The 14,607-nt window shown below is 54.4% G+C and overlaps 2 protein-coding genes across 3 annotated transcripts; one reads left to right on the top strand and one right to left on the bottom strand.

The window, feature by feature from the left end:
• Nucleotides 1-214: 214 nt before the first annotated feature.
• On the top strand, nt 215-4,974 carry NMRAL1 (NmrA like redox sensor 1). 2 transcript variants are annotated; one of them, XM_063171254.1, is made up of 6 exons: nt 215-387; nt 687-752; nt 950-1,188; nt 1,916-2,165; nt 2,589-2,779; nt 3,593-4,974. In XM_063171254.1, exons 2-6 carry the CDS (start codon nt 713-715, stop codon nt 3,761-3,763), a joined length of 891 nt encoding a protein of 296 aa, XP_063027324.1. In that variant the 5' UTR covers nt 215-387; nt 687-712; the 3' UTR covers nt 3,764-4,974. The 2 variants fall into 2 exon arrangements, with proteins under 2 accessions (XP_063027324.1, XP_063027325.1); XM_063171255.1 differs by lacking the exon at nt 2,589-2,779 and having other exon boundaries at nt 3,593-3,736.
• DNAJA3 (DnaJ heat shock protein family (Hsp40) member A3) lies at nt 4,614-14,478 on the bottom strand. Its single transcript, XM_063171462.1, has 12 exons — nt 14,262-14,478; nt 13,999-14,132; nt 13,540-13,623; nt 12,788-13,000; nt 11,900-12,052; nt 10,917-11,064; nt 10,278-10,342; nt 9,319-9,447; nt 8,795-8,910; nt 8,414-8,511; nt 6,369-6,485; nt 4,614-5,677 (listed from the first exon to the last, which is right to left on the bottom strand). The coding sequence occupies exons 1-11, from the start codon at nt 14,476-14,478 to the stop codon at nt 6,382-6,384; spliced, it is 1,461 nt and encodes a 486-aa protein (XP_063027532.1). The 3' UTR covers nt 4,614-5,677; nt 6,369-6,381.
• Between the last annotated feature and the right edge of the window lie 129 nt (nt 14,479-14,607).

Below are 14,607 nucleotides of genomic sequence, written 5' to 3'. Positions count from 1 at the left end.
GGTGGGTTTTGGGTTTTAAGCGGGTTTCCTGAGCAAGGAGCAGGCGGCTGGGCCAAGGGACGGGATGGGATTGGGGATGGGGATGTGATTAAGGATCGGGGATGGGGGCGGAGCCTCATGTCGACGATGGGCGTGGTCTGTCTCTGGTGGGCGTGGCCTAGCTGTGATTGACATCTGTGCCCCGCCCGGACGGGCGTGGCCGAGCGCAGTCGGGTGAAGCCGAACACAATCGGGCCACGCCGAACAGACGGACGCACGCAGCTCCAGTGAAGCCGAACCGAGCCGGGCATAGCCGATTGAAGCCGATTGGACCCGAACCGAGCCGGGCATTGCCGATTGGAGCCGATTGGACCCGAACCGAGCCGGGCATTGCCGATTGGAGCCGAGGTGAGGAGCCGTGCGAGGGAAGACGCGTCTGGTGCCCCGGGACCGGCGATGGCTCCTCAGCCGCCTCGCTCTCTCCCCGCTCCCTGCTCTTTGGGACCGGCGATGGCTCCTCAGCCTCCCCGCTGCCTCCCCGCTCCCTGCTCTTTGGGACCGGCGATGGCTCCTCAGCCGCCTCGCTCTCTCCCCGCTCCCTGCTCTTTGGGACCGGCGATGGCCCCGCAGCCGCTCCGCTCCCGTCCTCCTCCCTCTCTCCCTCTCTCCCGGGACCGGTGCGACCTCGCTGCTTCTCGCCCTGCCAGAGCCCCGGGACCGCCCGCGCTGCTGCATGGCCGGGAAGAAGCTGATCGTGGTGTTCGGGGCCACCGGTGAGTGCGCGGGAGAGGCCCGGGCTGTGCCCTGAGGCCGTCGGGGAGGGCCGGAGGTGCCGGGGTGGGTGAGGAGGGTGAGCCGTGCGGGCAGCGAGCGGGGCTCGGCGCTTGCGGCGGTCGGGCCGCTCCGTCCCGCGGCCCCAGCGCATCCCGGAGCCCCGGGGCCCGCCCTGACCGGCTGCTCCCGGCTGCAGGGGCCCAGGGCGGCGGCGTGGCCCGGGCGCTGCTGGACGATGGGAGCTTCAAGGTGCGCGCCGTGACGCGGAGCCCCAGGAAGAAGGAGGCGGAGGAGCTGAGGCGCAGGGGAGCCGAGCTGGTGAAGGCAGATCAGGACGATGAGGCGTCGCTGGAGCGGGCCTTGGCCGGTGCCTACGGAGCCTTTATTGTCACCAACTTCTGGGAGCACTGCAGCAAGGAGAAGGAAATCGAGCAGGTACCTGTCCTGACATTAACTGGGACCATGTGCAGAATCATCTGGCAGTGGGGACAAAGTGGGGACAGCTCCTGGAGCATCCGTGGCAGCTTTGATGACTTGAGTAGCCAGTCCAGAAGACCCCAAGGCCTCCCAAACAACAGGTCCCAGTTCTTGCAAAGCCAGGACTTGTTCTCTGTTCCCTCACAGTTGCATGGCTTCAGGGTCTGGTGCCTTCAGAAGCTGATAAATTTGTTATGGAGAGCATTTCCCGGGAGCTGGACTAGCAGGAGTGAGAACACTTGGCTCCTCAGAGCCTTCAGGGGCAGAGCTGGGACAGTCACTGCCTGCAGACCTGTAGTTCTCTGTGCTTGCAGCTTTGGGACCAAAACCCTGCAGTATCAGAGATCCCAAGGGTGTTGCTCATGCCAGTACAGATACTGCAAGGTGGCAGAGTGGCCACGCCTGGATGGCAGCAAACAAAACATAAGATATTTTAGGGCAGGTATGTTGGCCAGGCAGGTTCTTTATGCTGGTGCTTGCGTGTTTGGTGGAGCAGCAAGCTCCAAAGCTGGAGGGTGTGTGGTCTTTCTGAAGTAGGACGGGGTAAGGAGAGAATTCAGCTCCACCTGGACAACTCACTGTGCTCCCAGCTGAGGGCTGGTGGGAGTTGGATCCTCCCCAGAGGGAAGGGGGGTGATGGGGGTGTCCCATTCCCCTCTTCATGGCTGGTTTCCCCTTGGCCCAGGGACGGCGTCTGGCTGATCTGTCCAAGCGCCAGGGCCTGCAGCACGTGGTGTTCAGCGGGCTGGAGAACGTGCAGCAGCTGACAGGGGGCCGGCTGGAGGTGCTGCACTTCGATGGCAAAGGCGTGGTGGAGGAGCACTTCCAGAAAATCGGGGTTCCCACCACCATCATCCGCCTGCCCTTCTACTTTGAGAACTTCCTCTCCATCTTCAAGCCACAGAAGGCCCCGCAGGGAGACGCCCTTGTGCTGGGTAAGCTGTGGGTCACTGTGCTGTGACTGTCCCACTGTGCCAGGGACAGACTGCCAGGGCTCTGGGCTGCTAGGGTGAAGAGGCCTCTCCCAGCTTGACCACAGGAAGCTGCTTGATGGTTTTCAGACCTCTTTGGTGGCCTGCAGGGAATCCCCAGGATGCTGGGCCTGTTTGTGGTGCTGAGGGGTGTTCTGCAGATGCCAGAGCAGCTCTGAACACACACCCCAAGTACCTGCATTTGGGATGGTGCAGGTTGTGGTGCAACTCATGGTGCTGCTCTGCTGTCGAGGTCTCTTAGCTCAGCCCTGCTGTCCTGCCTTGCCATGCTCTCATCCCTCCCTCCCCTCATATCCAGAGACTGAAAACTGCTGTACCTGCTCAGAGCTGGGCTGCACTGCAGCTGGGACCAATCTCTCCACACAGAGCTGCCCATGGGAGACACCCCCATGGATGGGATGGCTGTGGAGGACCTTGGGCCCGTTGTACTTTCCCTGCTGAAGTCCCCAGGGGAGTACATTGGCCAGGTGATAGGACTCAGCACGGGCAAGCTCACCGAGGCAGAGTATGCTGCCCTCCTCTCCCAGCAGACGGGCAAGACTGTGACAGCCAGCAAGGTAGGAAGTGTCCCTTGGTGTAGGTGATGTTCCTGAGGGACCCACAGCTCCTTTTGGTACAGCCCAGCAGTGACACTGCCCTGTTGGTATTGTCACTGAGCACACAGATGTACCTGGGCACGTCTGGGCCTGGCTCTGAGGGATAACTGAGCTGGGAGGTCTCCAGGGGAGCCAGGGATGGGCACTTACACAACAGGTTTCTGCTGGGTGCCCTTCCCTTCAGCAGGGCTTCCCCCAGGGCTTTGCTGTGTCACCATTACAACAGACCTGGCCTCTGCTGTGTCACTGTTAACAACACCCTGACCACTCCCTGCCCCTTCGTGACTTATTTGTAATCTTTGTTTGCAGTTCAGTTGTGCCTCGGGCACCCAATACAATGGATGAGGGGTGTGGTAAAGTGCATTTCATTAGAAACAAAGCCCCTGTGATGCTCTCTGCAGGTTGTGCCCTCTCAGAAGTGCAGTGAACCAAACCCTTTGATTCAGGCAGGAAAGAATGTTTTGGGGTGCCAGGTGCCAACCTGAGTTGCCTCCTGGACCACCCAGTTTCTAGAACCCCTCAGCCACAGCTCTGGTGTGAGGAAGGGCTCCCTCATAGCTGCTCCAGCCCCTGGCCAGCTGTGCCAGAGCTGGGGGTGGCCCTAGGCTGGCTGGGCTGTTCCTTTGCCCAACCCCACAGTGCCCTGCAGAGCCCTCCGCACCAGGGGCAATGCTGTGACAGGCTGCTGTAACAGAACCCTCACCACATCCCCTCACAGGCTGAGGGGAAGCCCAGCAGGCTCTGAGCCAGTTTTTCCCCCAATTCTGTTGGCAGATCTCCCCTGAGGAGTATGAGAAGCGGGACTTCCCTGGGGCCAAGGAGCTGGCTGCCATGTTCCGTTTCTACGCCCTGAGGCCGGACCGCAGCGTGGCCCTGACCATGAAGCTGAACCCCAGGGCCCGAACCTTCCAGCAGTGGGTGGGGGACAACAAGAACGCCTTCTGAGCCTCCCCTCCCTCCTCTGCCTGCCTGCTTTCTGCAGCAGCTAGGGCACCTGGCTGAGGTGAGGTGTGCTGAGAGGCTGATCTGCCCCAGCAGGCAGAGCTCAGCCCATTGCTGGTCCATTGTGTGCTCCTGCAGTGTGGTTGGGGCTATTTAGGCAGCTAGAACAAGAGGAAGGGCTGCACAGCACAGGCAGAGGGGTGGCAGAAGTGCTGCCTTTGCAGTCTGTGCTCAGGGAGGCGTTGCTTTAGTAATTGTGGGTGTTTTAGGGTGGTGGGGGCTTGTTTTTCCAGGATCACCTCCTTTCCCAGGCAGCTCTGAGCATTTGGCACCATGTGGGAGGCTGAAGGTGTGTACCCAAAGGCAGTGCCTTTGGGGCAGGTATCCATTGCTGCAGGCTCCTAAGCAAACAGCAGACAGGGATTTCTCCATGGATCTGGTCTGGGCCCTGCAGGTGAGCCACTGGAGAGATGGAGGCTTAGTGTCAGCCCAGGAGGAGGGACTGCAGTGACGTCCTGTGAGTGTAACACAAAAGCTGAGCCTGATTCCTCATCACACAGCCCTGGTCCTTGGGCTTCTGGAGCTAATTTCAGTCACTGTCCCAAGGAGCTGAGATAAAACTCAGCTTCTTCTAGACTGTCCAAGGTTCAGTGGAAAAGCCCCTTCCCCCTCATGTGCCTAAAGTACTGCTCAGATAGGGCAGCTTTGTGTTTAAAGTCAATCCCAGCCCCTAGCACTGCTTGAGCCATCCAACCCTGTCCCCTCCTTGTCCCAGAGACCTTCATTCCTGTTGAGGGGAGGGAAAGGGGGTGACAGAGCAGGTGGAAGAGCAGACAAGGCAGCAAGGCACAGCACGTGTTAAATATCTTTATGAAGTCCATCTTATTTACATGGGTACAGAATCACTTTACAGAAGTTTAATCAGGAGGCAACGCGTGCTTTATTTCAGCAAATTAAGAAGGGCAAGACTACAGCATGTCCCTGAACTGGTGTTGAACTGATTAGTATGTGGCTGATGGTACCTGCACAGTATCACAAACACAGCAGGCTACAGTAACCATGGAATACTCACTGCAAGAGCTCAGCTCCATGTGGAAGGAGTGATCCACCTCACTTGCACTCTCACACAAGTAAAACAACGATGCTTTGACCAATCCTTTACGCTACGGGTGTTGCACTAAAGTAATAAAAGATTTTTGTCCCCAGCTGGCAAAGGGCTCAGTGATCGACTTGTACCAGTCCAGAAGCAACAGCAGTTGTGTGGTAACTTTGTTATTTGGGGGATAAACTTGAGGCAAAGTGCAGATTCCATCACTGCTCTGTGCAGGCAATCAGCAGGATAGAGAAAGCCCAGGGCTGTGAGGGAGCCAGGCCAGCTGGGCTCAGACAACACCCAGCCACAGGGAGATTCCACTTGGAGCTGTGCAGGGCAGCAGGGCTGTCATGAAGACAAGGTTAGACCTTCCTGATCCACCAAGTCTCCTGGAGAGTTCACCAAGCACACCTGGCATTCCAAAGGGCACCTGAGTGAGCAGCTGGTGGGCTTGGCCTCCATACAGCAAACTGCTGCTCTGTGCTGGACTATTTATTTCACATTTCCTCTGGTTTGGATTCTAAATAATACTTCAACTTTAGCTTTTACCAAATAAGCTTCCAGCAGCAGTAGGGTTGTGGAGCAGCCTCCAGAGAGCCACACTTCTGCTAAGCTGGTTTTTTCCTTCACTGCCATTTATTGGGACAGTGGGTGGGGTTTGTTGTGTTGGTGCCTTGGTGGCCCATGGCCTCTCCAGCTGGGATTCTTGCTGTGCTGCTGACTGACATCCTGTGTTCTCCAGAGCCTGGCTGCCACAAAGATTCACCCCCAACTGCACGGATGACCTGCTGCTGCTGGCTCCTAGTTCCCAGTAGAACGCTTTCCTGCAGTGGAAGTGAGAGGAAGGTTACAATTTCCTGGCTGGATCAGCACACAGCACACAGCCCACTCTGGGAGCACCTCCCCTCCTGGCCTGCTGTCACACTGTCACCCCTACAGCACAGCCAGTTTGAAGCCTGCAAAGATGCACAGCTGAGCCCCTGGAATCCCAGACTGTTTCTGCCATAGATGATTCCAAGCCTTGGTGCTCCCTCATAAGAGGTCAGCACCAGCTGAAGCACCTGAGCTGCACTGCAGTGATGCATGGTGGGCTTTGCTGTGCTCTGTGACAAAGGCTGGCTCCTCCTGGTGCTGTAAGCCCATGGCAGGGGTGAGTGAATCCAGCCCCAGTGTGCCAGCACCAGCTCTGCAGCCCAGATCTGTGTGGCAGAACCCAGTCCCAGTGGGACCAGCTCAAGGGAACAAGCTCAGTGCTTGGCACTGGGCACAGCTCCAGCAGCAGAGCTGCAGGGGAGGCCAGCCACCTCCCCAAGCATGCACCCAGCATCTGTGCTGCTCTTTGCTGCAGCAACAATGCACTTTTATCCCTGGCTTGTTGCTCCAGGTCCCAGGGGACAGCTAGGGCTGGAAGGCCTGAGGCTAAGTGAGAAGCAACGCTGTGCTATTGTGCTTCCACCTCCCAAGAAGTGCTCAGTGTGGGGGAAAGACAACAGTGAAACACAAGAGACCTCGTACCTCGGATGGGGTGTCAGGAGGTAAACATTTTCTTAAGTTTGGAAAGGAATCCCTCCTTGTTCTCCTGAGCCTCAGGCCTATCCCCGCCTGCGTCAGCGCTAGCCGTGGCCCTGCCACCTGGACACAAACAGCAAAGGGCTGCAGTCAGACACATCTCCCAGCAGGACCAGGGGGCTCTTTTGGACAGGGAATGGCCAGGAGAAAGCAGCTGCTTGTGCTGCTCCCTCCTGTCCAGGGCTGCACCTGGCAGCGAGACACAGGACTGGAGCCCTTGCAGTGGAAGCACTGCAGAGCCTGGATCCCAACAACACAACTTTGAAACAGGTGCTGAGCTGCTCCCTTCCCCTCTCCCCAGCCCTCCAACTGGCAAGGGGATTCTCGTGCTGCACAATTGAGTCAGGCATGCCACAGGCTCTGGAAACAAGTATTGGAACTGAGAGTCTGCCACTAAAAACAAATGGTGAACTCAATCACAGCCAGCCAGGACTTTCCAGGGTTAAAAGATCTATGCTGGTGGTCCCTGAAACAGGTTCTGCCTGTTTCAAGGTTGTGTCCTTGCAAAGCAGTGCAAAACCACCCCAGGAGCCTGATTTGAGTCACTGCAAGCAATGCTCACACAGTATCAAGCAGAAAATTAACTCATGTGGAACGAAAAAGACTGCAAGTATTTCAGACTGTCTAGATAAGGAATGTTAAAATTGTCCTATATGAACAGGTCCTGAGAATTTGTTTGTCCCTCTGAAGTGGCTATAAATGAGAACAAAGGAGACCTGTTTGCTAATCTGCTTTTTTCTACAGGAAAACCATCAACAACAAGATCCCAAACGCCCCCTTGAGCTTTCTTTGTGCACAGAGAACTCGGAGCCTGGTGCTCCCCAGCCTCCCCGGGCTCGGACTGATGCAATGGGATGAAATCCCGAGGCAGGACACGCCTCCCTCAGCACAGCCCGACTCTACACTGCGACCTACTGGCGTTGTTTTAACTCACCTTGCTGCTTCATCATGGTAAAAACTGGCAGGTTTGCTATTTAAAAAATTCGTTTGAAGAGGTTATTTTTCCTCTTTGGCACACAAATGCCTTTAAAAAGCTGGAATGGAAATTTAGTGCTCAGAGCTCTCTGCCCTTTCCCCAGGGCTGACTGTAATATAGGAAAGACATATTTTCTGTATGTATAATTACTATAAAACAGAACACTGGGAAGTATTTGGCAGATCCTGCACTTAAGCCTATACTCCTCACAGTAGAGCAGATCCTGGGATCATTCAGCAGCTCCAAAAGACTCTCACCTTTGCCTAGTCATAAATGCCCTGTTGGGTTTCAAACCAAAACCAAAATCCAACAGGCTTTAAGAAGTTCATTGTTTCAATTAAGCAAAGAAAAAACTGCTTTCCAGTAGCCAAAGCTCATTCTTTACTATGTTACCATGTGTACCTCATCCCTGAAACTTAGAACACACTTGCTGAATCCCAGTTTTCCATCTGGAGCTGGAGAGCAGCTCCACAAAGCTCCCAGCTGCTTTCACCCCTCCACCATGCTGGACCCTGTCCACTGATCAGAGCAGCCACTGCCACCAGTGGACACTCCCAGCCCAGGTTTCCCCACACACCCAGAGCTCAGCCCAACAGAAACCCCTGTCAGCATTCCAGAAGCAGCCCTGCTGTGCTCACAAGCACACTGGATTGGGATCACACAGGAAATTTGCCTGAAGCACATTTGCTTTCCTGCCTCAAGGCAAGTGCTGGCACAGGGGAAGCAGGGAGCAGGAAGCATTCATCAGCACAGCTTGTCTGCACCCTGGAGTACTCAGTGCCTGCTCTCTGTTCACACATTTGCCCAGTAAGTACTGGAACAGAGCTTCCTGGGAAGAGGCTGCCTCCCTGCTGAGTGCTACAGCCTGTTAATATCACAGCAGAACTGCTTCTGTTAACCAGGCTGTGCTGCCACAGACCTGAAAGTGCCCCTGGTTCACCCTGCTGCCCAGGGAACACTCTGCACTCCCACAGCAGCTGCCCAGGAAGGAGCAGCAGTGTCCCTGCTCACTCACCTGAGGCTGTGTTGGTGACCCCGTTCACGGTGCCCTCCACGTCGGCCTCGTCCTCGGCGTAGCTCATCATTAAGGCTCGCTGGCGATCCGTCAGCCTCCTGTGGCACCAGGACATGGGCTCAGGGATGGCCTGGGCCCCCACAGCCTCCCAAACCCCCCCAGCAGCACCCACAGGGGGCAGGAACTGGAGCACGTTGTGTATGAATACACCAGGAATCCATGTGCTCTTTAAATAAGCCATCTGTAAGGAATGATCTCCAGTGGAAGAGGGGACGTAGGACCCACTGCATTTCACCTCATGAAATTTACACAACTTTTACACAACATTTTTTTGTGAAAAGTTCTTAAGGTTTCACAGGAACTTGTTTTAGCTCTACTTACTGAGGAACTTTTATCTTTATGTGGATGTAGTGGTCTCCGTAGCCATAGCTGTTGATCTTGGGAATGCCTTTCCCACTCATTCGAATCCTCTGGTCTGGCTGGATGCCAGGGGGTATCTATAAACACAAAGGTGTCACATTTGTTACTCTAATTAAACATTAGATAATAATTACACAGCTATAAAAATTATCTCCTTCTCCAACAAGCTCTAAAGTAGGATAGGAGAGTTCTCATATGCATTGGACACATCCCAAAGCTAAGCCAGTAAGGATGGAAAAGCTTTTGTAGGAATCAGTAAAGAACCTCACACAGCTTGTAGCCCTGTAGTTTGGAGTTTGTCCAGCAATCCCTTTCTTTCCCTGTCCCTCCACAGCAAAGAAGCTGTGACCAGGGTGACCAGGCAGGTCACAAACTACCCAAGGCTCAATCCTGAAGGAGTCTGAAAGGGAACACTGGCAGACTTGGGATATTTTGCCCACCTTTGCTGTGCCCCAGCGCTCCATGCCCAGAGCAGTGGCACTCACCGTGATGTTGATTGTCTCATACAAGCCCTGACACCGGGCAGTGCCTCCCAGCACAGCCTGGGCTATGGAGATGGGGAGATCCGAGTGGATATCGGCTCCGTTTCGTCGGAACACAGAGCTCTTCTGAACCTGCAGGGCACCACAGTTCCAAAATGCAGTGAGCACACCATGTTCTCCTGCTAAACTGCTCCCAATAGTCTCAGGAAAAATGACACCATCCCAAACTGCATGGTTAAGAACTGTGAGTTAATAGTTGGTGTCCCAGTAAAACACAGATCTCAACATAACTGAATTAGCCAAAGGATTGGAAGGATCCCTGCTTCCTGCCTCAGGAACTCCCTCCCTAATCCTGCTGTTAGTTTATCTATGTCACTATGTCAGCACTCTGAACAGGGGAAAGCCAAAAGTGAGAAGGAAATTAGGCACCTTTCCAGTGGCCTCACAATCTAGAAGAGAATTAAACCCTCCTGCACCATGAAAGAGGTGATGAAAAAAAATTTCTCCTCAACAGGGATGTGTGTGGCAGGAGAAGACACCCAGCAACAGCACAGGTGCACAGCAGCCCTGAAGGTGGATCTGCAGAGGGACACTTCACCAGGCAGCCTCCTGCAGCACCTCCCACAGCTCTCCTCAGCTCTGCCACCCCTGCCAGCAGGAAGCTTCCTCACATTTCCAAGTCAAAAATTGGAGGCATGAAAAGCCTACTCTGCATTTTGATTCACACTACCCTAAGGGCCTGATCCTGGAACAAGCAGCGATTCTTCATGAACAGATTCAAAGTTACCCTCCTTGCTACAATGCAGATCTCCTGCTGTCTCACAAAGTTCACAGGGATCATGTTACTTCAGCTGTTCCAAAGGATCACTGGCTCTTCCTCCTCTGCCCATTCTGCAGGCCTTTCCCAGGCAGTTGAGAAGGGAACAACCAACTTACATCATAAACCAGCTTGGGATACATACCCTGAACGTAATGAAAATTTCTTTCTTCCCCACAGGCATCCGAACTGTCTGCCCGTCCTCAACACCTGCAATCAGAACAGGAGGGAATATGACCTTGGGTTATGACATGGATGCCTACAACTCTTGCCAATCCCAAGAGCTGGCCACCACAGCCCAAAGCAGGAGGGGTCAGCACATGTTTATACTTCTGAGGTGATCCCCATGCCCCCAACACATTTGTTACTTCAGTATCTACAGAATTTTGTATAGAAATGCATTGGACTAAGGAACACTGCAGCCTCCACAAGCTGCAGGAAAATTACAGGCTGCTCACCAAGGGTGGTCTCAAAGAATCAAGTCTTAGTCCCACCACTGAATTCTCCCCTCTGGTGAGGAAGGCAATCAGCACACCCATGGCAAGAAAACCTTTGGAGATTCATTCTTCAAAACCTGCCTAGGATCACCCAGGCAAGAACCAAAGCTGAGGACGGGCAGAGCATGGCCAGAAGGTCCATCTCATCACTGGCCCATTTCATTGCTGAGCTCTCGACTTGCTTTGCTTTAATAAAGGTCTTACACTGCTCCCCAGTTTGCACCTAGCAGTGGCAGTAAATAACTAGAGCTCTTTAAGAGAGAGCAGCAGACAGGTACACCACTGACCAGCTGGCACAGGAACCATCACTGTCTTCTTCTGCTTGGTCTGCCCCGTGCCCCGGCACACGACGCAGGGCGTGGTGATGATGGAGCCGCGGCCGCCGCAGCGCCGGCACGTGGAGCGCATCACGAACGGGCCCGTGTTCATCGTCTCCTGGGGAGCACAAACACACCCTGGGAAATGAGGAGTGCTCACATGGGGCTTCTCACACAGCACCTCTGAGCGCTGATCACACACACAGCCTGTCAGGACACAGATACCCTTCAGACGCTGGCTCTGAAATCCGCTCGCCATCACATGCCGATTTCCACTGAACAGCACCACTACTCCCAGTGTCAGGTGGTGAGGGCAAGGGAAACACAGAAACACCCTCAAAGTCTAGGCTTTGATGTACAAGGAGGAACAAAGCTCCTTACAGTGCTACAAACGTCTGTGTTCTGATGAATCCAAGGACAATCCATTTACATGGATTACTGCCAGTGTCCAAGGAAACCTCATGGTGACTAAGCCCTGGACTGAAGCACTGAAGCACACAAGGAATCAGCTGCGTGGTAACCAAAGCCTGCAGCTCCATCATTACCTGCATCTTCTTATTTTGTGATTACCCTTGGGTTTTCACCACCTTCCTCCACCCCTCAAATCAAAAGATACCCATTTATTGCCTGAGGAATTTCAGAGCTACATGATATTCATACATATACATTACATTCAGAGTACATACATATACATTACATTCAGAGTTACATTATATTCATATGGTTTGTGGGATGTGCAGCAGCAGAAATTCCAGCCTGAAGGCTCATGCTTTCAGCTGAGCACAGCACTTTAACACAAAGAAAATCTTCCTAGTGCCTATTAGCATCAAGCTGACATGAACTCAGCTTTGCCTGAGATAAGCTGATGAGTGTGGTGAGAATTTTTCCTCATGGAATGAAGGGACTCTCCCCAAGGAGGGAAAGCACAGGGCTGGTGTCTGCTCAGCACTTACCATGCCCGTGCCATTGCAGTAGTGACAGCGCTGAGCTTTGGTGCCAGGCTCGTGTCCTTTGCCATCACAGCGCACACAGGAGTCCTGGATGTTCACCACAATCTCCTTGTTGACGCCTTTTGCAGCTTGGGTGAATGTCAAATCCATGATGTACTGCACAGGAAACATGGATATAGCGCCATGACTGAGGTGTGATAGAGTCTTAAAGAGACTGAGAACAGTTCAGGCTAAATACCAAACATTTAAATGCTTAAAACATAAATTCTCAGTAAAGATGACTGATCAAAAGAAGAAATTCTCCTTATATGAAAAATGTCATTTTTAGTAAAACCAGGAGTACCAAACACCAAACATTTCTGAAGACAACACATGAACCATCAACACTTACAGGAGCATTTAGCTGCAACACAAAGAACAAGACAGATTTTATGGTGTGCCTCACTGCAACATGAAGCTAATTAAGTTGCAAAATTAAGCCAATTAAGCAGCCAAACATATTGCTGGAAGGCCTGGTTTATAGTTACAAGGTATTTTGTGGGTTTTAGCATTACAGATCAAAGCAGGCATAGGTAAATAAGCTGCAGCAGACACTGTGCCTCTGCAGCAATGGAACTGCTTGGCAGTACTGGATGGTGTCAGCAAACACCAGAGAAGTAGGTCTGAAAAAAATATTCTGAAAAAGCCCAGAAAAAATATTCTGTCTGGAGCTGTGGGGTGTGTTCCTGCACAGCTGAGCAAAACTATGAGACTCTGCCCATGCCATGGAACACTCACACACTGACATCCCCAGAAGTAACTCCTTGCTGAAGCTCCCAGAGCGCTCTGTGACAGAAGCTGCAGAGAGACACTACTTTGAGTTTCTCATTCCTAAATAAAGGCACCTCCTACCTCCTGTGGCTGGTCAAAAACACTCTGAAAATCGCCGAAAGGGGATCCTGAGAATTCCCCAAAGATCTTCCTGAAGAGCTCCTCGGGGTCGATGGAGGGGCCGCTGCTCCAGTACTGCCGTCCCGCACCGGCCCCGGCCCCGGCGGCGCCGGCCTCGAAGCTCGCGGTGCCGTAGGCATCGTACTGCTTCCTCTTCACCTCGTCACTCAGCACCTGCGGGCAAGAACGGGCACTGCAGGGGCCAGGAGAATCCCTGGCTCCGGGCTCACACCCTCCATCAAGGTCTCAGCCCGCTCTCAGCACCATGGGAGTGAGGGACAAGCTGCTGCTTCCCTGGTGATTCCAGGCTCGTCGGCCGAAAAACGACAAGATCTTGCGAATTTATAAAAAGCAGAAGTAATTTCTATGAAACAGCTGATCATTGTTATACCAGCTGGATTCAAAAAACAGGGCTTAGGGAGCACAGTGAAAGTCCCTCTGCCTCAAAAACCTGCTGACAGGTTTTTTCTTTGATTATTTAAACTGACAATAATTCCATGGAAGTGACATCCATGCCAGTCGCTGCTAAGGAAGGGGAAAACTGAAAAAGCACAAAGCAGCTAAATCACATACTTGGACCAAGGAATTTCTTGGGACAGAGGTGCCCCAGATTAAAGTGCATCAAAAACCAGCCATGGTTTTACAGGAAATGTTTGCCCTCGTCCACGCTCTAGTCTTTCCTCCTTCTCATCACAATAAAATCCTGCTATTACCTCGTAGGCTTCTGCCAGCTGAGAGAACTTCTCCTTCGCTTTGGGGTCGTCCTTGTTTGTGTCAGGGTGGTATTTCTTTGCCAACTAAAAAGCAAAAACCAACTCTTAGGGACAGGCAGGAGTTATTTACTTAAGCATATCTCACATGCCAGGATAAAACACACCAGGCAGAGCCCGGCATTCACTAGATGGATTCCCGGGAACTAAAACCCTTCATTTTCATTTATCAACCCAAAATAAGGAACTACAGGAGCTGCTGCTGATCTCCTGAGCCATCCCAGATCCTTCTGGAAGGAGACAAGCAATGACAGCACAGGCAGACCATGCTTTGGAAGCGATCCCCAAGGCCATGTGCTGAGCTTCCCCAGTGCCTCCTCCCGTTGTCTGCAGCGGTTCCGAGCACGGGGCTGGATTTGTTCCGTGCCCCGGCGGAGGGGCAGCGCTGGGGCCCCGCCGCACCTGGTAATAGGCCTTCTTGATCTCCTTCTGCGTGGCGGTGCGGGGCACCCCCAGCACCTGGTAATAATCCTCCTTGGAGCGGGCCGCGCTGCTGTGGAAGGCGGCGGAGGCAACGGCGGCAGCGTGTTTCGTCCCTGCGGGAGAGGAGAGAGAGGAGCCGCCGTGAGGGGAAGGCCGGGCCGGCTGGAGGAAGGGACACGGCCGGGGGAAAAGACTCGCGCCCCACCGTCCCGTCCCGGCCCTCCCGGCCACGGCGCGCTCACCCGCGGCGCAGAGCCCGGCACGGAGCAGCAGGAGGCGGCGCGGGGCGCGGGCGGGCGGGGCGCGGAGCCCGCGGAGCAGCAGCAGCAGCGGCGGCCGCGCGTTCCCCGCCCCGCGCCCCGCGGCCGTCCCGACCCAGCGCGACGCGCTCCCGGCCGCCATCTTGGCCCGCGCGCGGCGCTGCGCCTGCGCACCCTTCGGCGGGGACGGGCCGCGCATGCGCACGGGGCCGCGGCCGTGGCTGCGCCATGGTTACGCATGCGCGGGCCTCGGTGGGGCCGCGGGGCTGGCGGCGGGCGGGGGGGGAGCGGAGCGGTGGCTGGGCCCGGGAGCACCGGGCAGGGAGCG

This window comes from Melospiza melodia, chromosome 18 (assembly GCF_035770615.1).
Source record: "Melospiza melodia melodia isolate bMelMel2 chromosome 18, bMelMel2.pri, whole genome shotgun sequence".
Taxonomy (NCBI): domain Eukaryota; kingdom Metazoa; phylum Chordata; class Aves; order Passeriformes; family Passerellidae; genus Melospiza; species Melospiza melodia.
This window is presented reverse-complemented; position numbering and strand designations above follow the sequence as displayed.